The following is a 25,376-nucleotide window of genomic DNA, read 5'->3' on the forward strand; positions in this document are numbered from 1 at the left end:
GGAAAAACTCAGTAGTGGCCCTCACAAAGCTCTTTGGAATGGAATTAGAAAAAACTGCTCCAAAGCTGTGGGTGGGGAGGGGTGTTAAAAACTATTAGCGTTATGTTGAAAATTAGCAAGGCTCTAAAGTGTCAGGTCACAAGATCTTCAAGGACAAGTGCTTGATTATTTAGCCAAAAGCAAATGGATGGAACTCTATGTAATGTACACGTTGAGGAATAGCTGCAATACCAAGAACAATTAAATTAAATTCAAGAAGACTGTGGTATACCTTTTGGATTGCTCTAGGAAAAGTAATTTCATCTTCAAGATTTATAAGACAAGGGTAGAACGGATATTCAAGTACAAATCATTATTAGCCACAGTTGGTGTTGCTAACTTTGCTTAATTGTTTATTTTTGTTAAACATACAATCTTGAAAAAAAACAGAAATTGCTGGAGAAGACAGTTTAATGTTTCTGAAAAAGGGTCATTGCAATCGCAACATTAACTCTGCTTTCTGTCCATAGCTGCTGCCAGACCTTCTGGGTTTCTCCAACAATTTTCTGTTTTTGTTTCAGATAATCAGCACCTGCAGTTCTTTATTTTATTTTCATGAAATCTTGTGGTATAGTTCTGTCGGCTAATCACTTGGTGTTCAGACTTATTCTTTAAATCATATGTCAAGATTTTAACAGGTGACATTTCGGTGGAAATTAAATTAACAGGGTCAACTTCTTCACATAGACGATAACAAACTGTACTGCTTAGGAGGGAGGTTACAACATTGGAAACAGATTTTACCATCTTTTACCAGCCCTTTAAGATTGATAGACTTAACCCTTATTTTGTTTGATCATCTGATAAATGTAGCAATTTACTATCCAACACTAACAACTCAAGGAAATCAATTATGTTTGTTTTCATACTTTACTGTTGTAGAACAGTTACAGAAAATTGAAATCTGGATATTTCATGCCAACTTTGAGTTGTCAAAAATGAGAACAAGCAGTGCACATGAATAAATTATTAAAGTTCATGACACTTTAAAATAATAATAAATAAATCTATTGGATATATTCCATCCTTGGGGGAAACAACTGCCTTTTTAATTGGAATTTGATCCCTGACATTGAAAATAAATCAATCCATACATGTTGTAAATAATCAATGGTTTTGATTTTTTTTGAAGTAATGAAATTATTTCCCTAATCTCTTAGCATATTGCTTAATATGATACTTTTCAACTACCCTCCAGTTGAAGGCTAGCATTTAGAATCAGAGTTGTACAGCATGGAAACTCGTCTATGAAAACCAGATGTCCTAAATTAATCTTAGTCCCATTTCCCAACATCTCTCTAAACTCTTCCTATTTATATACCCATCCAGATGCCTTTTAAATGCATCCACTGGCAGCTCATTCCATACATGCACCATCGTGTTTGAGAATTTGAGATTATAGGTGCCAAATGACTTAACTGACATAGCTCCCAAACAACTACTTTTTAAGAAAATGAACAGGCTTTGGAGATTGTCATGGAGGACACCAAATGCGATAAAACATTTTTTTAAAATTAGATTCACTACAGTGTGGAAACAGGCCCTTCGGCCCAACCAGTCCACACCGACTTTCCGAAGAGTAACCCACCCAGACCCATTTCTCCTCTGACTAATGCACCTAACACTATGGGCAATTTAGCATGGCTAATTCACCTGACTTGCACATCTTTGGACTGTGGGAGGAAACCGGAGCACCCGGAGGAAACCCTCGCAGACACAGGGAGAATGTACAAACTCCACACAGACAGTCGCTCGAGGCTGGAATCGAACCTGGGACCCTGGTGCTAACCATTGAGCCACCGTGCCGCCCAGATATTTAAAAGAGCAGGTATACATGTATTCTGGAACAGGAATCAAGAATCTCAGGTGGTAGTCTAATGGAAGCCAATATTTTTGAAACAATGTGTTAACAATAGAATCCCTTTCCCTCTCAAAACTCCTTAGCATAAATGTTACAAGTGTCTGAGTTGTCATGAAAATTATTCAGGAATTTGCTTCATATATGATATTATCAAGTACTATGATGAAAGACTGGACTTTTAAATTTTATTAAAGGTGGTTTTCAACATTTATTAGATATATAAATGCAATATTTCTGAAGAGAACCTGAATATTACAGTAAAAATAACAAAATCGAGGAATGGTGTTTCAGTACAATGCTAACTTTCTGGTATCTTGTATAAATACCAGATGACAATGTAATTCTTACTAAGGGCTGATAAATAAGATCAGTTACTTATCAATTAGCAATTCTTTTCACCGTTCCTTCCAAATTTCCTTACTGTAGGCTTGCAACTGGCCTGAGCCACATGACTTGAATTTAAATATTCAAATGAATACAATTTTCATATTTTTTAAACGTATCCACCGTTGAGTAAATTATAATTTAATGAACGCGCTAACTGGTACGCCATCTAAAGTTGTTTGGAAACAAGGATAACACAACAATATTGACAAATAGTTTATTTAAGCAGCATTTTTGCATTTTGTTCTACAGTCTAGTCTAATTTTTTAATCCAAATCTGAAAAACCATATGCAAGCATACAATCTCAAAATGGCACAATTTGTATTAAAATGCATAATACATCCCCGGGAATATAAATATAGTCCTTTCTGCATTGTTCATTAAGATTACACGCAATACAAAGGGGCGTATGTGTTACAAAGTCAGACTAAATCTATTCAGTGCAAATGTTGCAAACACCAGACAATTGCAAGTTTCTTTTTAAGAAAGGAGTCTATAGATACTATTGATGTAACTGAGTGCATTCTAACATCATTTAGTGATTATGGGTAGGCACAAGGCCAAAGGTGTCAGCAGTCAACCAGGAATAGAAAAGAGGTTAAACTGGCACCATTTTAAAAAATGAAAAACAATTCAGCACTGGACCAGGCATACCTCTATCAATCGGAATGCCTTTTGCCTGGAAATTAGGTAAAACTAAAATAAAATCAACAATCGTCAGCAGAACCTGAAGATTAAGATTATGGCAACCTGGTACAGAGGAAAAAAAATTCCTAAGACATTTTGTTACAAGCATCAAGAGACTTAACGATATGTATTATTAAATTGGTGACATTTGAATTTGCAAAGCACAGCATTTTAATTTATAATTTACATTTTCTGATTATATTGCTAGAAAGCATACTTTGAATATCTGTTTAATTTTCTAAATTATTTATTGGACTAAAGTATTAGGCATCAGTAAGTAACCTCTCACTCTATTGATGTTTATTGTTATGCCATGACTTGAGTGCAATGTCTATGCTAAATCATCTGAATTTATTTTTTCACAGAAACCCAGATAATGACTCCTAGTATTGCAGCTAAAATTACCAATACCACGATTAGGATGAACATCTTCTTACGAGATTTGCGCTGTGGGGAAAAAAATGTAGTCAGTCAATCTAATTATTTCTAAACAATGAAGAAAAAGAAAAACATACTTTAAGTGCATCAACAGATAGATCTCAAGTAGACAGAAAGGCAGCTCTCTATTATCTTTACATGTCACATGATAATTAAGCAATAATTCAACAATTCAATTTAATCAACTATGAAGTGAACTACAAAAATCTATATTCACATTGTGCTTTTAAGTTATGAAACAATCAAAGGCACTTATCAGAAGTAACAGAAGTCAAAATATGATGCTAAATCACATAAGGAGATATTACACCAGAAACAAAAAGCTGGTTAAAAAAGGTCTTTTTAAAGGAGGAAAACACTACATTAGAGAAGGATAGGGAGGATACATCAGAGTTGGAGGCAATTGAAGGCATAGCCACTAATGGCTGATCAATTAAGTTTAGTGATGAACAAGAGGCTAGAATTAGAGGAGCATAGATATCTCTGAGGATTGTGTGACTGAAGATTATGAGAAATAGAAAGGGGCAAAGTCATTAATGGGATTTTAAAACAAGAAGCTTTTTAAAACAAGAAGAATTTTAAAAGTAAGATGTTGTTTACCTGCAACCATTGTGAGTAAGCTCAAGGAAGGAAATGAAAACCGAACTCGTGTAACCTTCTATTTAGCTTAACAAAATACCTGGTATTCGGCTGCTCTGCTAAGTTGCTGGCTTGCTTGCTGAACTTGTACTTCAGCAGTTTCCACATTGGCTTCTATGCTATCTACAGAAACATGCAACAACATTGAAGTATCAATTCAATAAAACAAATTCCCATCCTAGATAAATGTCTCACTATCTTCCAAGTTAAGACTGAGATTTTCTTACCTTAATCATGTAAATAAAATGAAGTTAACAGTTTCAAATGTGTGAAAAAAAAGGGAAAAGGCACACGTGAATTCACTTTATTATGGTGATCATCGGTCGGTGGTGGGTGGAGGTGGGGTGGGTCGATAAACAATAACAAAGGATACAATGACTTAGTCCCATGGAAAAATGTGAGCTGATTCAGAAACCTTCTGCATGGGTTTAATGAGGGAAAACTCAAGTCCAACCAACTTGTTAGAGATTTTTGATGAGGTAACAGAGTGGGCTGATGAGGGGAAAGTTATTGATACGGTGTACATGGATTTCCACAAACCAACTGACAGATTTGAGAGGAAATTTATGGTCACAAGATAAAAGGTACAATAGCAACAAGGATACCAAATTAGCTGAAGTAAAAGAAGCAGAAAGTAAAAAAAACAATTAAACATTAAAGAAGGGAAGGAGATTCGTAGTGAAGTTTCCCCAAGGGCTGATACTGGGGCCCCTGCTTTTCCTGATGCATGTAATGATCCAGATCTTGATGTGCAGGGGACAACTCCATAGTTTGCAGACAACATAAAACTTGAGAAATATGTGAACTGAGAGGACAGCAGTCTCAAAAAGACTGAAATGGTGGAGTGGGCTGATACGTGGCAGATCAAGTTTAATACAAAAAGTGTGAGGTGATTCGCTTTGGTTCAAAAACAAAAAGAATTGTACAATCCTAAATTGGGTGCAGGAGCAAAAAGACTTGGGTGCATATGAATGTGAGTCATTAAAAGTGGTACAGCAGGTATAGGGAGCTGTCAATAATACATTCAGCATTTTAGGATTCATTATCAGAAGCATACAGGATGATGATTTTTCAGAAGATACTGGTTCTGGATGCCACATTTTCAGAAGGATGTGTATGAGAATGATTCCAGGGAAGAGACACTTCAGTTTTGAGGAAATATTGGAGAAGTTGGGACTGTTTTCCTCGGACACAAAGCTAGGACAAGAATTGATAAGGAGTTTTCAAAATCATGAGAAGTCTGGACAGGTGAGGTTGGGATAAACTGTTCCCGCTTGTCAAAAGTATCAAGAATCAGATGACACAGTTCAGTGTTTTGTGAAAGAAGCAAAATGGGGTGAGTTTTAAAGAAACTTTTTCATGAACAAGTTGCTAGGATTTGGAATGGATCGCTAGGAAGTATGGTGGGGACAGATTCAAATAAGGGATTAAATGAAGGATTACAAGGAAAAGGCAAAAATAGTTACATTGGTCAGGGATTCAATGAAGACATGAAGAGCTGAATAGCCTCCATCTGCACAATAACAAATCTGTGATTAGCCTAAAATAATGAGGCCTCTGTAGAGGTACGTGTTAATTCAAAACTTATTGGTGTTAACAACCCACTGAACATAGTGTTAAGTCCCAGGATTTCTCATCAACTCCTTGGACAATATTTTTCCTTTAACCAGCACAAACAAGTTTCACTTAACCTAACAGTCACTTGTTATTTTGCTATTTTTGGAAAAATCTCTAGGTACATACATTGTGTGCACTTTAGTGGCACATCCTGCACCACTGGAGCACTAATTCAAAATATTGTGTCATAGTTTAATAAAAAGAAAAATTTTAAACAAAGGCTGTGGAAGTTGAAGATACTCAGCTGATTTCAGCAACTTGCTGCATACCACCACCAACAACTCTGTTTTCTATCCTGAGATCAATTCAGCAAATTCACTGGAGCCTCCCCTTTACTAAAGGACATTATGGAAGTTGGTGTGCAACTTTTTAGTAAATTACTGTCTTTAGAGAAGTCAACAAAAATGAATGGATAGTACTGTATTTGGAAGTCTCTTTGAAGTTGAACTAGGTTCAGCTTCCAATGGCACTGAAAAGAGCTGACATCATCTAAAGTTTGAATTAATACTAACTAGAACAACTGAGGGAAACTATTGCAGACTGGAGATAACACAACTGGTTTATCAAATGCAAAGGTCTTCAGAAAATATTTCAGAAAGCAAAAAGCCAAATCTTGAACTCACATAAATGCAATTTCTTAAAGGGACAGTATCCTTAGGGTAATTTGGCACTACTCCAATGTGGCAATAATTGCTTATGGGAATTTAAATGTTGAACAAAAGAAGAATTCAACTTCCATGATCCGATTGTTAGCTAGCAGCTGATAAATTTGCAAACAACTCAGAAAAAACCTGCCTAGGAGGCATAATGTGAGGCAACAGACTATATTAGTGCAGAGTGAGGCATTTATCCCTCAATGTGAGACAGCAGGCTATATTAGCGCAGACAGGAAGGTCTAACCTGTGGAGCTACCAGTCATCTAAAACTGCAATAGATTTAAAAACTTTGACAAGGCATTATTTTGGGGAAAATAAGTAATAAATTTGTTTACAATATGCATACAAACCACCACATGAATAAACATTCACCAAGAATTGTCTGATTATATTTTACACAGCTAGCTTCCTGCTATCATGACTTTGACAATATTTACTATTATAATTCACCAAACCAGTATTTTCCATTTAATTTTGCTAGGTTACTTGTCAAAAGCATTTGCAATCTCTGGGCATGAAGAAATGATTGATCAAGTTTCTTAAGCCTCTGTTAACTCAGTGATCACATTGTCTATACAAAAACAGCTTTCTACTCATCAACTAACCACACTTTTCCTATTTTTTTGATTCAAAAGAATATCTAATCCTATTTTAACAAGCTAATATTATGTAGCTCATGGAAACTACGCTGGAATTGCATAAAATGTTAGGACACAACTCAAGTATTTTGTGGCAGTTATAAAATTCAAATCAATTCAATCCACTAACTTATACAACAGGAAGAAAACCTTGATGTATTTTTTCTGAAAGCATGCACACCGCACCACAATTATACATTTAATTAACTTCTGAAAAGTCAATAAACTATTCACTCATCTCAAAATTTCTGAGAGAAAGTGTTAATCTCAACAGCATATTGAAGTTTTAAAATTTCAGCATCTGAAATAAAACAAAGATGGATAAATGTAGCACAGCTAAGGTCACCATTGGAACACAAGATACTTACCAACTAGATCTCCTTGCTCATGAATCATCATTCCCAAGTCTTTAAATATTTCATTAATATCCAGGATATCAGACTGAAATGAACAGATAATTATTTTTAACAAGCTTATACAAATAAAAAGAAATGTTCCAGTCACTATTTGCAGCAAAGTTAGTGGTGTAAAGTTTCTGTTCCCTAATTGGAGAATTTATGATTAAGAGGTTCCTCTCCCTTCTGATCCACATCTACATTTTAAATTTGCAGTTCAAGTCAGTATTTTCTGATTTTATTGCATAACTAAAAAAAAATGCAATAATTGCATAAATAAAAGCATTTTCTTTTCAGATTTGCTACACTTATATTTGAAGATTTCCACGGTCTACAACAAAATTAACATAATTTGCTTTGAATATATTGTATTCCTCAGACTATAGTTTCTATATACGGGCAGGGTAGTCATAAGCCTGGGACTTTTTTTGCGGGAGTGTTGGAGGTTGAGACCTTATTGAAGTTTACAAAATCACGAAGGGCAGAAATAAGGTGAAAAGGGTCTTTTCCCAAGGGTGAGGAAGTTGAAAACTAGGGGGCACATTTTGAAGGTGAGAGGAGAAAGATTTCAAAAGGACATGAGGGGCAACTTTTCTATTTGAAACACAAGTGGTCTGTGTGTGGAATGAGCTGCCCGAGAAAGTGGTGAATGCAGGTACAGTTACAACATTTAAAAACATTTGAATAAGTTCATGAATAGGAAAGGTTTGGAGGGACATAGGCCAAGTGCAGGAGGTGGGACTAGTTTAATTTGGGAACATGGTGGGTGTGGACTGTTTGGACTTAAAGGTCAGTTCCTGTGCTGTATGACTCTATGACTAGAGTGTGTGGAAACTTTGATATCTCTTCCATTACACTCACCTCTACCCTCTGATTCTGGTATGATGCTGGTGTTTTCCACTGTGAACATAGTTGCAAAGTACCATTCTTTGTTCTCCATTGCTACTTCTCCAACCTCATTTTTCAGTGGTCCAATGTTCATTCTTGCCTCTCTCTTACCTTTCAGATATTTAAACATACTCTTTCAAATGTTCTTTTATATTACTAGCTAGCTTAGACTCATAGTTCTTCTCCTTTCTCATTACATTTTTTAGATATCCTCTGCTGGTTGTTATAGGCTTCCCAATCCTCTGGCCTTCTATTAATCTTTATGATATCGTATGCTTTTATGCTGTCCCTTACTTCCCCTGTCAGCCATGGCTCCTCCCTGAATATTTTTCTTCTTCCTTGGGATGAATTTCTGATAGATCTTCTGAATAACGCCCCCAGAAATTCCTGCCATTGCTGCTCTATCATTTTAGTTGCTAGGCTCCCCTTCCAATCCATACTGGCCAGTTCCTCCCTCATATCTTTGGAGTTACCTTTATTCAATTGTAATACCATTACATTTGATTCAATCTTTTCAGTCTCAACCTGCAGGGTCAATTCTATTATATTATGGTCACTACCAAAAAGGTCCCTTCCCCTTCAGCTCCTCAGTCATGTCTGCCTCATTACACATTACCAAAACCAGAACTCTCTGTTCCCCCATGGGGCTCTACCACAAGCTATTCCAAAAAAAAATCACCTTGTCCATAAATTTTTTTTTGAGGTCGACTGCTAACCTGATTTTCCCAGTCCACCTGCATATTGAAGTCCTCCATATTTATTGTAATAGTAATTTTCTTTCCTACATCCTGACTACTGCTTGGAAGCTGGTACATAACTCCCATTATGGTCTTTTTTCCCTTTGCAGTTCCTCAACTCTACCCAAAAATATTCTATGCCTTCTGACTGTACCTTATTTCTTGCTATCGACTTAATTTCATTTCTTACAAACAAGGCCAACCCTAACACCCCAAACCATCTGCCTGTCCTTTCAAAAGGACATATTCTTAGATATTGAGTTGCCAGTCCTGATGCCCTTTCAGATACACCTGAGATATCTACAACATCAAGCTCACTAATTTCAATCTGCGCTACAGGCTCGTTTACCTTATTACATACTGTGTGCATTTAAGTACAACATCCTTAGTCCTGTGTTGACTGCTCCGCTTCTTTGTCCCGTCAGCTATGCCTCAAGTTAGATTGCTGACCTTTTGCACACACACTGCCCTACCCTGCTTCACAACCACCTGATGAAGGAGCAGCGCTTTGAAAGCTAGTGTCTCCAAATAAACCTGTTGTACCATAACCTGGAATTGAGAGATTTTTAGCTTTGTCCAGCCCAGTCCAACACTGGCTCCTCCAAATCATGTCCTATTACTTATTGTGGAAACTTAACTTGTGCTGAGCCCTTCCCACCTTTTACTCTTTCCATAATTTTCTATGCAACTGAAACCTCCCCCCCCACCTCTGATTTAATTTAAAGCCCTGTCCACAGCTGTAGTTATGCAATTTACAATGACTCTGGTCCCAGCAAATTCAGCTGGAGCCAGAACAGCTCCCTCCTTCCCCAAAACTGATGCCAGTTTACTATGAATTCAAATCCATTTCTCCCATACCAATCTTTGAGCTTGTTAATCTTGGGCAAATTGGCACAAGGTCGACAATGCTCGGATAGTAATCCAGAGATTACTACCTTTAGTTGTGCTTTTTAATTTGGCCCCAAACTACTCATATTCCCTCAGCAGAACCTCTTTCCACTGATATCGTTGGTTCCTATGTGACCACAACAACTGTATCTTTCCCCTCCTGCTCCAAGTTCCTCTGCAGCCCAGATGAGATCTTTCGAACCTGGGCATAAGGTGGGCAACATAGCCCTCGGGACTCTCAATCCCGGCCAAAGGGAATACAGTCCCCTCAACTATGCTAGTCCTGATTACAACTCCATTTCTCTTTTCTCCCTGCTCTTGAAAGACTCTCTATACCAGTGTTACAGTCAGTTTTCTCTTCCACTCGACTGGCCCCATCCGCATCCACACACACAGCAAGAATTTCAAATCTTTTGGACAAGCCCAAGAGCTGTAACTAAGTCAGAGTCATAAGTGTGAACCAACCTCTGTACATTCTATAAGCCAGTAAATCATTTGAGGAAGACCACCGAGAAGCAGGATTCTGAACACCATAAAAACAATTGTAGAAAATCCTATGAACAGAGACCACTAAACAGCATTCACAGGCTTGTCTGTCCAAAACACATTCTAATAAAACTTGTCTCTGTTCGTGTGCATGCATGCACATGAGTGTGAAAGAGGCTGTTTTTAGGTGTGTGTGTGTGTGTGTGTGTGTGTGTGTGTGTGTGTGTGTTACTTTTAACTATTAGTGTTTTATGTCAATGGTTCATAAATGTTTCCCTGTAGAGGTTATTTACTTGAAGTAAATACTAATTCCTGTTAAGTACAGAAACCAGGTCCACGCATTCTGTCAATCTGGGATTGAAAGACGGGTAAATGGATACTTTGCATACTTCTACATGATCTTCAACTTTAGTGACAGCTGCAGGAATACCCAGTAAGTGAAAAGAACAAACAGATGATAAGTTTGCATTTCCCACAGCACCTTCCCATGCAATTGCAGAAAGCGTAACTGCTTTTTACTTCCTTCCTCCTTACCAAGACCCCAGACACACTAGTGATTTACCTGCACTTCAATCAATTTAGTTTATTGTATTTGCTACTCAGTGTGGTGCCCTCCATATTGGGAAGACAAAATGTAGACTGGGCGACCAACCTACACTCCTGACACACTTTCCAGATGAAGCAGCAATTCACCTGTCCTTCACTCAATCTAGTCCATTGTATCCACTGTTCACAATCACTACTCACTGTCTCTTCGATTTTGGAGAAAATAAAGTTCAGAGCAGGTCATGCTTTACAATGCATCTAGTTTGTCTGCAAAAGTTATGCCGAGCTTCTTATTGCCTGTCACTTCACATCATCTTGTTCCCTGGCCAATATTTCTATCTCAGGCTTGCTGCAGTGCTCAGGGAAACTCAGCGCAAGTTTCTCATTTTCCACTTGGGGGCACTGCAGCCTTCGGGACCCAATATTGAGTTCAATAATTTTAGAACCTGAGCCCCTTACTCCAACCCTCTCACTCTTCCAGGTCTGTTGCTATCACAGCCAAGACATTATAAGCTACTAATTGTCTCGATTAGCAGCTACTGATCTTCACCCATTCCTTTGTCTGTTCAACTGTTTTCTCGCTCTCTCCTCCCCACCCCCCCAACTTCACCTATGGTTTAACCCTAACCCAACCACGTCTTTAGCACATATAATCAACCTTTTCTCAGCTTCAAACCATTGTGAAGAAAGTTAACTGGACCCAAAACATTAACTCTGCTTTCTCTCCTCAGATGTTTCCAGATCTACTGAGTATTTCAAGCAATTTCTGGCTTTGTATCAAAAATATCTAGCCATTTAAGAGCAGGGAGAAAAGACAAATGTAGTTGCAGTCGGGATTAGCAGAGTCTGGGGGAGTAGATTGCGTTCCCTTTGTGATAGTGGCTCAGTGGGGCGGTATGGTGGCAGAGTAGGCAGCATGGTGTTTTAGTGTTAGCATTGCTGTCTCACAGCCCCAGGGACACAGGTTCAATTCCAGCCTCGGGTGACTGTCAATGTGGACTTTGCACATTCTCCCTGTTTCTGCATGGGATTCCTTTGGGTGCTCTAGTTTCCTCCCACGATCCAAAGATATCCAGGTTAGGTGAATTGGCTATGCTAAATTGCCCACAGTGTTCACGGATGTGTAGGTTAGGTGCATTGGTCAGGGGAAATGTGAAATAATAGTTTAGGGGAATTGGTCTGGGTGGGCTGCTCTTTGAAGGCTTGGTGTAGATTTGTTGGGCCAAATGGCCCGTTTCCACAAGGTAGGGATTTATGATGATTTCTAAGATGATAGACCTCCAGCATGGGGTTTTTAAAAAGGGAAGTAACATCTGAAGAATCTGTTGAATTTGAACGTGACTGAAGTTGTGGACAGAACATGTCTACAGATGCTTTCTTTTAAATGGAATTCCAGAAGATATTTGATAATGTCTCTCATAAGAAAGGCATTACCAAGGGTAAAGTTCATAGAATTGAAGGAAAATTATTGACCTGGTTAAATTGGTTGAACAGAAGGAGACATCTAGTAAAAATAAAACAGGAGCACACCAAGTAGCAGAACATGACTACTTATGTCTGCAAGGATCTGGAGTTGGAACTGTTTGTTATATCCATTAATAACTTAGATAGAGTCATAGTCAGAGATGCATGAGGTGATAGAAAGCCAAGTATCCAAATTTGTAAATTTGCTTTTATTCACATGCTGATATCTTTATGATTGCCAATTAGAAACAGGTATTGATAAATTCAGTGAATAAGCATGACTGAGGCAAATAGGTTTTAATGGAGGCAAGTGTGAAGTCATCTACATTTGAACTGAAACCATAGAACAAGGAGTATGTTCTAAATGGTAAAACACAAGAAACGGTGCAGTCCAAAAGGGAATTGGAACCAAGAAGCAATAATTAAAATGTTGTGAACATGTACAGAAAATAATTTTAAATGCTAATGAAATGCTGACCTTTATATCTAGAGATCTAGGATATACAAGCAGTGAAGGCAACATATTTCAGTTCTACAAAACTCTGGTTAAACTACCTGGATCACTACCAGCGATTCTAAACATCATGCTTCAAAGGAAATATTCAACTTGGAAATAGTGCACTTCTATTTATTAGACTGATATCAGGAATCTGAAGGTTAAGCTACAAAGTGTGTAGAATGTAGGGGTGTATTCTCTCTAATTTTGAGGTGATCAAAGGTTCAATCGAAACTTAGATATTAAAGTGAACCGTGAGGGTAAATAGGAACTGTTGGGGAGTCTGGCATCATGGACATCGACCAAAAAAGAAGAGCCAAACCTTTCAGGAATGAAAGTAGGAAACCCCTTTTTCATGCAATATAGGGCAAAGCTGAGAATGTATTTTCTGCAAACAGCATTTGAAGTAAGTTTTAAAATTATAATTAAAATTATAATTAAATCAATCCAAGATTGATCATCTTTATTTAGCCAATAGGGAAAAAGGTCAATCAAAGGAGTTAAGTCACTGATCAGCCATTGTCTCATGGCAGAACTGACTCAAGGTACTAAATGGCTAATACCCATGTCTCACCATTTAGCCAATGCTCCAACCCAAGGTAAGTAAAATAAAATCATTCCTGAAGTTATGGAGAAAAAATACAAAACATTGGATCAAAAGTACACATCTTATTAAGTATTCAGCCACAAAATAAATGTACCTCCAGCTGCCTAATCGCAGATTCTCGTTCTTTGATAAGCTCCAAGTCCTCCACTGTAATTCCATCTTCCATTTGATCTTGAACCTGATTTGGACTATATAACATTGAAAACAATGGTTAGTACTGTGATGAGGTTATTTCAAAACATTTCAGCATTACAACACAAAAGCTAGTTCCTCTAATTTTCATTAATATCCATTGAGCTATACTTACATGACACCTAATGTCATTGTTACTAACAATATTATTATAAAATGTTCTAGATTCAACAGATTTACCTGTACCTAGTGAGATCATATGTACTGTTCTATTGGCAAGCAATGCATCTTTGCCAATTACTTATAATTTGCTTTCATTCAAACTACTTTCCAGCTTCTAGATGAAGTCACTCTTCCATGTGTTTTAAAATATTATGTTTCAGAATTCTCAACTTCTGAAAGAACTAGTTATTGAAAAAGATCAGTGGTAATCAAACTCAAACAAACATGAAATATTAATTGATTCGTGGTACAATTCTTATTTACAATTCATAGCGACGTATAGCACCGAAACAGACCTTTCAATCCAACTTGTCCATGCCGACCAAATATCCTAACCTAATCTAGTCCCATTTTCCAGCACTTGGCCTGTATTCCTCTAAACTCTTCTATTCATATACCCATACAGATGCCTTTTAAATGCTGTAATTGTACCAGACTCTACCATTTCCTCTAGCAGCTCATTCCATACATTCCAGACCTTTCAATCCAACTCGTCCATGCTGTAATTGTACCAGACTCCACCATTTCCTCTAGCAGCTCATTCCATACATGTATCATCCTCTGCATGAAAAAGATCCCCCTAAAGTCCCTTTGATGATTTTTCCCTTTCACCCGAAACCAATGCCCTCTAGTTCTGGACTCCCCCACCCCAGGAAAAAGACTTTCTCTGTTTATCCGATCCATGCCTCTCATGATTTTTTAAACCTCTATAAGGGTACCCCTTAGCCTCTGACACTCCAGGAAAAACAACCCCAGCCTATTCAGCCTCTCCCTATAGCTCAAATCCTCCACTCTTGGCAACATCCTTGTAAATCTTTTTTGACCTTTCAAATTTCATAACATACTTCTGATAAGTAGGAGACCAGAATTGCACGTATTTTCCAAAAGTGGCCTAACCAATGTCCTGTATAGCCATAACATGACCTCTCTACTCCTATACTCAAATGCTCTAATCAATAAAGGAAAGCATACCAAACGCCTTCTTCACTAACTTATCTACCCTGAAAGCAACTCTACTTTCAAGGAAGTATGAACCTGCATTCCAAGGTCTCTTTGCTCAGCAACACTCCCTAGTATTAAGTGTTTGGGTTCCGCTCTGATTTGCTTTTCCAAAATATTTGGGCAAGGATGTGTGAAGAATGAACTACATTTTGAACATCTTCACCATATTTGCTGCATCCAGACAAATCTGTAACACTATTGTACTCTCCCCAACCTATTTACCATTCTTTCAGACCTCACTGTATATAAATTAGCTGGTAGTTTTACCTCCATAAGTAATTATCTTTCAGAAAAGCATACCTTAGCTGTGAAATACTTTTGGACGCACTGAGGAAATGTTAAGGCATTATGCAAAAAACAATTTCTTCTTCTTGGAAGCAGACAATGTACAATCTATCTTCCTTACCCTTCAATTGACACCAGTTTCCCGTCATTTTCATTATCAGGTAAACCTTGCTAGAGAAAAAGACAAAACAAAAGGCTATTTAAAAAGGGATGAAAAAGTAACCGAATTTCCCCTTCAAAGCGTATGACTTTGAACTAGGATATCTAAACAAAATCAGCAATAAATTCAGATACAAGTTCCCACATGAATTTTAAACTATTACTTCTTTTATGTAACGGACTTATGATGCAATTTGAGCAAGTGGTATTTTTTCCATTTTCTAACGTTTGCAGCTCTTCTCTTCCCTTCCCTTCTATATTCCAAATGTATGCAAATGTTTTTGTAAAATAGGTTAGATTTTGCTACAGCTGATTGGACTGAAAGAAGTGAAAGAGGGGACACGATTGGAGATCCTGATGAAAATAAGCCCCATACATGTATTTGATGAGTTTGCAATTAATTTTCTTCCCGCAGTAAAAGCATGTTAAGACAAATGAATATCTTGAATACTAATAGACCTAATGAGCAATCTTGTCAAATTTTCTTATATCTGGGTGGAAATTCGCCCATTATAAATTAGCATAACAGGAAATCTGGTTAAAGTTTCAAACTGGCAGAACAGAAGTAAAACGTGTTCAAATATTTCTTCCCATATTTCATCTCCAGTTTGGAATTTTAAGTATGTTAGAAATGAGAGACATAAAATTGTGGCAAAGATGATTTATTATTAAAACTTGGAATAATTAGAGAACAGGTTAATGCTATAAGTTTTATCTTACTGGGAACTGAAAAAGTTTCATTTCTCTGAAACCATATTAATAAAAATGAGGGTACCATAGAGAATCATTTTATGATTCAACAGACTGATAAAAATTTAGACTGAATAGCCATTGTGGACAGTTTATTGTGGACATGTATGAATGATAAGAATCAGAGGTCAGGAGTCCTGTAGTGAGTAAATCACCTCCAGATTCTAAAGCCTGCCCATCAGTCACAAGGCTCAAGAAAGGAATGTGATTGAATACTTCCCACTTACCTGGATGACTCTGGCTTCAAGATTACTCCAACTTGACACCATCCAGAACAAAGCAGCTCACTTGATTAGCATCACATCCACAATACTCAGTAGCAGCTGTATGTGTCATCTATAAGATGCACTGCAGAAATCCACAACCACTACTATCTAGAAGTACAAGGGCAACACACATACGTAAGAACACAGCCACCCCCAAGTTCCCTTCCAAGCCACTCATGATTCTGACTTGGAAATTAATCACAATTTCCTCAATGTCGCTGAGACAAACTCTTGGAACTCCATCCCAAACAGCACTGTGGATGTACAAGTTTGGACTGTAGCAGTTCAAGGTACTAATGATTATCTTCAAGGGCAACTAGGGATGGACAGTAAATACTGGCCCAGCCTGCAAAGTGCATCTTCCATCAATGAAGAAGAAAATGTCAAATACAAACAATGAAGCCATTGACTAAAAGTAAAAGGTAGCGGAGGATAGTAGGTAAAGGAGTTATAAAATTCTCAATTAGGTAGCAGCACAAATGAGATAGGGAAGGCACTTCTGTGTGCTGTATCAAAGCTGACCAAGAAAAAAAACTATATGTAGGGATTATAACAGGCTCATGGAAGGTGTGAGATAACACAAGGGTGTACTTTTACTTCAAAGTTTAAACAAAGAACATGACACCACTGGGCATTTCGTATTAAAGGAGAACCTTTTGCAGGACAAAAATCACCCTATCAATATATCAAGTAGCTTGCCACTGCATCATGATGTTGAACTCTTTCGGACATTTCTGAAAAAGCAAGGCACAGAGAGGTGGAATAAAGAACAGAGGAGCTGAGAATGCATGCAGGCCACATTGGTTGACCCAACCAGAGTGCAGCATACTCATATGTTGTTGCTGTGTAATGAGTGTTTCGAACCCATTTTTAAATTCCCACACCAACTAAGGTCACCATGAAAGCTCTTGCCTTTAAACTTACCCGAGGCCTGGTGACCCGCAGGTTAAAACACACAACCAGTGGTCTCTCTCTAATGAGAGCACAGCCCTCTGGGACTATGGTGACTTCAGTAAAAAGAATTGCAGATGCTGGAAATCTTGAAACAAAAATAGAAATTGCAAGAGAACTCAGCAGGCCTGGCAGTAACAGGTGGCCCCCATTAGTAGCTCTTCTTTCTTCCTGGCTTACCATTATCCATTTCTTTGTTTGCCTAACTATCTTTCTCACCCTCTAGGCTTTGTCTCCACCCACTTTAGGTTTATGACCTAATCCCCATCCACTCAGTGTTCGTCATATACTGTATACCACCATTTCCTAGTTACCACTGGTTCTGAATTAGGGTCACTGGATTCAAAATGTTAACTCTGCTTTCTCTTCACAGTGAGTACTGCAGATGCTGGTGAAGGGTTTTTGCCTGAAATGTCGATTTTCCTGCTCTTTGGATGCTGCTTGACCTGCGTGCTTTTCCAGCACCACTCTAATCTTGATTCTTTCTCTTCACAGATGTTGCCAGAGTTACGCAGTCTCTCCAACAATTTGAATTTTTGCTCAATGACCTTGCTTTACCTAGCTGACCTTATTTATCCCAATATGACAAAGCTGCCAGCTCAGGAATCAAGCTGATGAACATTTGATGCATTCCCTGTATGGCATGTACACTAAAACTTTACATAATTTTCCCACTGTGATCTTACCAAGGCCTTGTATAGCTCCATCATTGTTGATATCATACTAACTGGCCTGTAATTCCTTGTTTCTCTCACTCTCCTTTCTCGCATAGTGGTGTTACATTTACTAGCTTTCCAAATATCCCCTCTTCTCATTTCTTCCTTTCTCAACAGCAGTTGGAGTTTATAAATTTCACCACACTGCTAACTTTCTCAAAATTACAGCAAGTCTTACCCAGCAGGTTCCATTTTTTGATTGTGTATACATCTTCACCTATTCTTCATAACTCAGAGGCAGCAATACTGCTTTTCTCTCTTCCATTCTGTATGTAGATGCTTTGAAAGAGGAAAAAATCTAGTACTGTTCTGTTCTACTCAGTCCTTACAGACATGAGAGAAAATTTCTAATATCATAATTATGGCTCAGTGATATTTTGTGATACAGCAAGATACTGGCTGTATATGCTGTCTTGTGATTTGGTCTATGGCTGTGTGGAAGGGAGATAAGGATTGAGATAAGAACTCATGGTGGCTCAGTGGTTAGCACTGCCACCTCCCAGTACCAGGGTCCCAGGTTCAATTTCAGCCTTGGCTGACTGTCTGTGTGGAGTTTGCACATTCTCCCAGTATCTGCATGGGTTTCCTCCCACAGTCCAAAGATGTACAAGTCAGGTGAATTGGCCATGCTAAATTACCCGTAGTGCAAGCTGCATCATTCAGAGGGGGTTGGGTTACTGTTCGAAGGACTGGTTGGGCTGAAGGGCCTATTTCCACACTGTAGGGAATCTAATCTAAACCAACAATATACTTTCCTTTAAATAACGTGCCATATCCAATTGTGGATAATTGCATAATGTTGGGTTCAGTGGCCAGCCTCGACTGCACATGCTGTCTTGTTCTCCTGCCTTTGAGGAGAATATGGCAGCACTCCACACATTCACATGTTGGTGTAGCAGCTCAGCTGGGTGGTTCAATATTTCCCAGTCTTATGTTTCCACCTTCACCTTGTCCTAGGCAATGGGTTGCAAGAGTCATTTTTCTTTTAAACCACATGGGTATTTAACGATTTTTGTTTCACCCTCTCCACCCCCATAATCAAATTTTCCCCAAAGTCGCTCATATGGTTTTCTGTCACAAATCTTCTCCATAGCAGGCTCAATATGGATGATAAACTCAATGAAATTATTCACATTAGTTTGGCCTCAGAAGTTCTGATACAATCATAAAATAACCAAAATTTACACCTCGAATTCAAATGGGAGCGATTTTAAGTTCTTTAGCTGAGTTTTCACCTGGTTATAGTATAGAACCAAGGAGCATTCTACAATATATCTAAGATGTAAGTTAAAATTAATGCTACCACCATAAAGGCAGCATACAATTAGGAGGAGTAGGCCATTCAGCCCTTTAAGGTATGCTCTCTCCTGTTCAGTAAGATCATGACTGATCTGATCCACATTCCTGTTCATTGCCTGATCCCCTATCAATTCTTTGCATGACAAGAATCTATCTACCTCCACCTTAAAATATTCAGGACTCTTCTGCTCTCAACTTTTCAGGAAGAAAAGACTGATGAATTTTCAAGAGAAGATATTTTGCCTAATCTCTATTTTAAATGGGCCCCTCCTTAACTTTAAACAGTGACACCCCAGTTTTAGATTCTTTCTCAAGAGGAAACACCCTCTTCACACCTACCCTTTCAAGACTACTCAGGGTATAGTGTTTCAAATTTGTCACTTCTTAGTCTTCAAAACTCCAAGAGATAAAAACTTCACCTGACAAATCTTTCCTCATAAGGCAGTATTCCAGATGTAGTCTCAACCGTGTCCTGTATAACCGAAGCATAACCTATTTTTGTATTCAATTCCCCTCATGATAAATAACAAAATTTTTGAGTATTTTCCAAATCAGTCTGTTCAGATTTGTCATTATACCCCTATACAAGTGGAAGTTGAACCCAGGTCTCCTAGCCCAGAGGTAGGGACAGTACCACTGAACCACAACAGCCACTATGACAGCATTCTACCAACTTTCTTAACTACTTGATGCAGCTGCATATTGACCCTTTTGCAAATAATTTACGAGGACCCAGTTCCCTCTGTGTGTCAAGAGTTCTGCAATCTCTCAATGCTTAAAAACCTATTTTTCTATTCTCCCTGCCAAAATGGACAATTTCACATTATATATACTTGATTTGCCATATTATTATCCACTCACTTAACCAGCCACATTAAAAATAATCTTTGTGTAGAAACTTATCAAACACCTTCAAGAAATCCAAAATACATGCTCTCACTAGTTCTCTTTTATCCATAGCACAATATAACTTCTTAAAGAACTCCAATACTCTAGTCAAACATAACTTGCCTTTCACAAAGCCATGTTGACGCTATCCAACTACTTTGACTCTCTCCAAATGCCTTGCTATAGCTTCTTAAACAAAAGATTCTAATATTTTCCCTATGGCAAATATTAAGCTAGCTGGCCTGTAATTTCCTGCTCTGTCTTCTTCCTTTTTTGAACAAAGGTGTTACATCTTTAAATATAATAGGACTGCCTCCAAATCAAAGAACTTCAGAAAAGTAAAACCAATTGCATCTCACTAGCCATTTCATTGCAAACACGAGGATGACGTTGATCCAAACCAGGGCATTGCCAACCCAACATTGCAACAACTTACTTAGTACCATGCCTCCAGTGACGGCAATTTTCCCATTTTTTCATCTCATGATTTATCAGTGCTTCTGAAATGTTACTTGTATCCTCTTTGGTGAAGACATGTAAAATATCAGTTTAATTCATCTGTTGTTTTGTTGTCTGTTATTAGTTCTGCAGTCTAACTTTCTATAGGACTAACACGCATTTTATTAACTGTTTCCTTCTCTAATTTTTTATACTCCTTGTTAGCTTTTTGTATTGGATATTTTCCCACTTGACTAATACTGGTCATGCTTTTTAACTTTTCCAAACTGCTACCTGTCTGCACATTTAACATTTCGAGTTACCTAGAAATGGTGCATCTATCCCTTGGAGCATGTTACTTGTTGGAATGCAACTATTTTGTAGGTTCTGAAATATCCCCCTGAATGTCTGTCGATGCATCCCGCGTGAACTATGCTTTACCCTAATTTACCAATATACCTCAGTCAACCCTGCTTACATGGTCCCACAATTGCCTTTCCTTAACGTTCAAAAGATAGCCTCAGATATACTCCTCTCTTTCTCAAACTGACTGTAAATAATAAAATGTTTTTAAACATCTAAACAGCTACAACAATACATGTGCACATTCATCAACTATTCAGGTTGAAGCATGAGGTTTTTACTTGAACAAAGTCTACAGGCAATGGAACCTGGGCATCATTACCGTAAACATAAATGCATAATTATCTGAGGGATACCATTAAGATTTTCCACAAGCTGGCTCTTGATGTCTTTAAAACAGTCTTTAGCACCCAACAGATAGTTGCGTTCACACCAACAGGTGGGTGAGAAAACCCATTATCTAAATGCTTAAGGGACAGCACCAGGGTTAATTGTTATGGCACTATAACTGAACTCATTAAGTCATAATAACAACTTTGCAGCACATAAATGATGGTACTTGCTTCAGAACATTCCAGTTGTTGCCATGTCCTCTATTATTGGTTGTCAACAAGCCAAAAATTTTCAGATCAGTTGTCCAGATGTGGCAACACCTATTGTCTCATAAATCGAGAAATTTAGTAAATACGTTTGTTAATCTTGGTTTCCAAGCAAGCAAAAAGACCACCAAAAATAGTATCTGTAGACAAAGATATGGCTGACAATGCATTCTGTCTGTTCCAGCAACCCGACTTTAAATGCTTCCCCAGTGGGACTCTGCCTTCATCTGTCCAGTACATAAATGCAAAGTCCCCCTTCATCTCCTTGAAAACATTCTTTGGTCAAATTTTTGCTCATCAGCCTGACTATCTCCTTATGCACTTGAGCAAAAAAGTTCTTTGCAATAATATTACAATGAAGAAACTAGAGATGTTTACTATGTTAAACTTGCCATAAGGATTTGTTATGGAGCCTATCCTAACCACTGATCACGATTCTCCCAAATTTGGTTGAATTATTTTCAACCAAAAATTGAGCTATCCGAGAAGAGGGATTACTACCTTTGAATTCATTGTCACACATCGCCGAAGGGCCTGTTTCCACACTAAGTAATCTAATCTAATCTAATCTAATCCCTAATTAAAGGAAATTAAATTCTAGCACTTTAACATTCAAAAATGCACATGGTAAAGGTTATATTAACCAAATGCAAAAATAACTCAATTTCTCAATTAATAAAACAAGTGATTTCAGAGTTCCCGTTCAAGATAGATTTCTGAAACATTGTTGACAAATTCTTAGTTTTGGTATCTTGACTGGTTTAACTCAATTCAGAGTTGAGGGGAAAGGATTCCAGTACAGCCAGAAGACTGGCAGCCACCTGATCATAAATTGTCCAAGTATATCCTACCCACAAAAATACAGGTCAAACCCAACTTGGTCAATTATAGTGCCATCAGTCTGCTCAGTTCATCTGCAAACTGATGCCAGGGACTGTTGATAGCGCCATCAAGCAGCACTCCAAAGCAATAACCTGCTCATTGACACTTAATTTAGTTTCAGCCAGGGCCGACAGCTGCTGACCTTATTACATCCTTGGTCTGAACATGCTCAAGAGCAAAACCTCAGAGGTAAGGCAAGAGTGACTGCATTCAGCTAAATGTGGCATCACGGAGTCCATGCAAAACTATAATTGATGGGAATTGGGGATTGGACTCATACCAATCACAAAGGAAGATGGCTGTAATTGTTGGAGGTCAGTCATCTCAGCGCCAAGATATCTCTGCAGGAGTTCATCAGGACAGTCTCCTGGATCTAATCATCTTCAGCATACGCTACATTCAATAGCATTACTATCACTGAATCCCTGACAATCAACATCCTGTGGATTACCACTGACCAGAAACTAACTGGACGAGCCATATAAAAGAGTGGCAACAAGAGCAGATCGGTATTTAAAAACTTGCTGGCAAGTAAAAACACCTGAATCACCAAACCCTTCCACTATTGAAAAACAACAAGTTAAGAATATGTTGGAAAATTCTCCATTTGCCTGGATGCACGCAACTCCAACAACACTCGAACAATTTGAAACCATCAAGGACACAGCATCTCACTCGACTGACAACCAACACACAGTGCCAGAAGTGTGCTCCATGTCCAAGATGAACTGCAGAAACTCAGCAAACCTGCTTCAAAAGCATCTTCCAAGCCTTTGCCAATTAGAAGAATGACAACATCCCTAAGTCTCACACACATGATTTGTAATTATTACACTGTTCAAGATTCTGGCGCTCGCTACTTAACGGTATTGTGGGTGCCCCTATAGCCCAAGCACTGCTATGGTTCAAGAGGTAGGATACCATAACATTCTTTGGGAAAATTAGAGAGATTGGCAATAAATGTTAGCTTTGCTGGCAACACTTATATCCCATAAATGAATTTTAAAAACTACTTCCATCCACACTAGAGAATGAATAAATTTAATAAGGCTAACTGGAATAAAATACAAACACTTGGCATCTGATGTGGGAAATCCTACTAACCTCGTACAGTAATTCCCAGCTGCCAGCCCTATATTACATGCTTTTTTATGACATTCCCCTCTCTGCCCCCTGCTGTCTGAAATCATGAGCTGAATAGGTGTGTATTTTTGAAGCTCAAGGAACAGGCAGAGCCTCACGGCTTACCTTCATACTGCTACTGCTCACGAAATAGGGAACGGCAGCAGCAGGGAAAGTCAGAGAGGAAAACAAGCGCCCTGCAACCAGGAGGAGAGATATAATCACCTGGGGGGACTGGAGCAGGGACAGAGCAAGATCCATTTCAGCAAGCAGCAGGGCATAGCAGTTTAGGAAAGTATTTAAACAAAACAGATTACCACTGAATTCAATTTTATTTCATTATTTAATTTGTGCTGAATTAGTGAGAACTGGAATGTTTGGTTCTCATTCAGATCACCTTTGCCATTTTACATGATACATAGCTGTGAATTACAATGTATCTAGTCAAAACGTTGACTCCAGTTCTCAAAACTGTCTCACCAACCTACGGGGGCAGGGCTTTCAGATCCAGTCAGGACAATGGAGAAGAGTAGCTGAGAAACCAAGGTAAGTTTTACGTTCACCTACTGCCCAACTATCTGCTATAGGCAGCACTGTTTTTAAAATCAAAATACTGAAAATGCTGCAAATCTGAAACAAATACAAAAAATACTGGAAAATACAACAGGTCTGGCAGCATCTGAGGAAAAAGAAGCAGAGTTAACGTTGATTCTGATGTGACTCAACTTCAAAACTGAAGCAATCTCTGAAGAGGAGTCTTTTTGGATTCAATGTTAACTTTGAGTTTGTTCAGCGTTTTCTTGTACTTGTTTTGGCACCAAATCATATTAACTAGATTCTAGTTACAGAAATATTGATGAAACTGCTTACATTAACATTGTGGAAACTTAATTAAGTAGATGCCAGGTTATGATTTTGGTGTACAGTATATTTTTGTTGGTTAACTTGAACTTCAAATTAAGTAAATGGCATCTCAAAACTAAAACTAAATTCACATTCTCATTTATCTGTCACTGCAGAAACATTTCAAGGTTAGTTTTAATGTCAAATCTAGAGATTGCAGAAGGGTCAAAAGAGGTGATGGATAAGGAGCATTACCAGTGTACTTTTGAAAATTGAGCCCAAACATTGCTGAGTGGTACTATGCAGAGACAGAAGAAGTTCGGTTGGAGGTTTGAGGGTGTCCAAGAATCAAATTTTGGGGAGTTGCAAGGGTAATGAATCTATTGCTGTACTCTTATCATAAGTACAGTATGAAAAGAGTAAAATCAAGTGAGGACTGGACAGCAGAAGTCAGGCATTAATGGAGGTTGGTAAAGTGAACATGTAAAGGGCGGTAAAGTGAACACGTCAAAGGCTGAAGAAAGTCTGAAATTGACTAGCAAGCGAAAAGCACAACAGTCAAAAAGACTAACTTTGGTTCAGCCTGTTTCGGTGCTTTGCTGAAAACACACTTAAGATTCGAGCAGGGAGTCGAGTGAAAGATAGGTACAACTATGGGAAGTGATTACATATTTGATATGCTGGACAAGAACCAGGATTTGAAGATGGATCAGTAGCAAAGTTGCCATTTTTGGCAGTGCACTCATAACTTATCAAAGTGAACGTTGCTTTAGAAAGGTTTTTTTTCTATTGGTACATGCATTATAATTTAAGGGACTTACAGGATGATTTATGGTTTATAGGGACCATTGGTTAGTAATTTGCAAGGACACAGTTAAATATGTGCTTTGACAAAAAGGGGAAGAAAATAAGAACATTGAAACATAGGAGCAGATGTAGGCTATTCAGTCAATTGAGCTTGCTCCATGGCTAATAATTACCTCAACACCATT

At 38.1% G+C, this 25,376-nt stretch overlaps 1 protein-coding gene across 3 annotated transcripts in view; it reads right to left on the reverse strand.

Moving 5' to 3' along the window:
* Positions 1-2,487: 2,487 nt before the first annotated feature.
* Positions 2,488-25,376, reverse strand: part of LOC132806285 (syntaxin-7-like) — a 51,031-nt gene continuing 28,142 nt past the window's right edge. For all 3 annotated transcript variants that reach the window (XM_060821231.1, XM_060821230.1, XM_060821232.1), the window contains exons 6-10: positions 15,230-15,279; positions 13,562-13,655; positions 7,329-7,401; positions 4,090-4,172; positions 2,488-3,419 (exon numbers count right to left, since the gene is read on the reverse strand). In XM_060821231.1, the coding sequence (XP_060677214.1) occupies positions 3,324-3,419; positions 4,090-4,172; positions 7,329-7,401; positions 13,562-13,655; positions 15,230-15,279 (396 nt within the window). In that variant the 3' untranslated portion in view covers positions 2,488-3,323. The remainder of the gene's footprint in view (positions 3,420-4,089; positions 4,173-7,328; positions 7,402-13,561; positions 13,656-15,229; positions 15,280-25,376) is intronic.

The sequence above is a fragment of the Hemiscyllium ocellatum genome, chromosome 3 (genome assembly GCF_020745735.1).
Source record: "Hemiscyllium ocellatum isolate sHemOce1 chromosome 3, sHemOce1.pat.X.cur, whole genome shotgun sequence".
Classification (NCBI taxonomy): Eukaryota; Metazoa; Chordata; class Chondrichthyes; order Orectolobiformes; family Hemiscylliidae; genus Hemiscyllium; species Hemiscyllium ocellatum.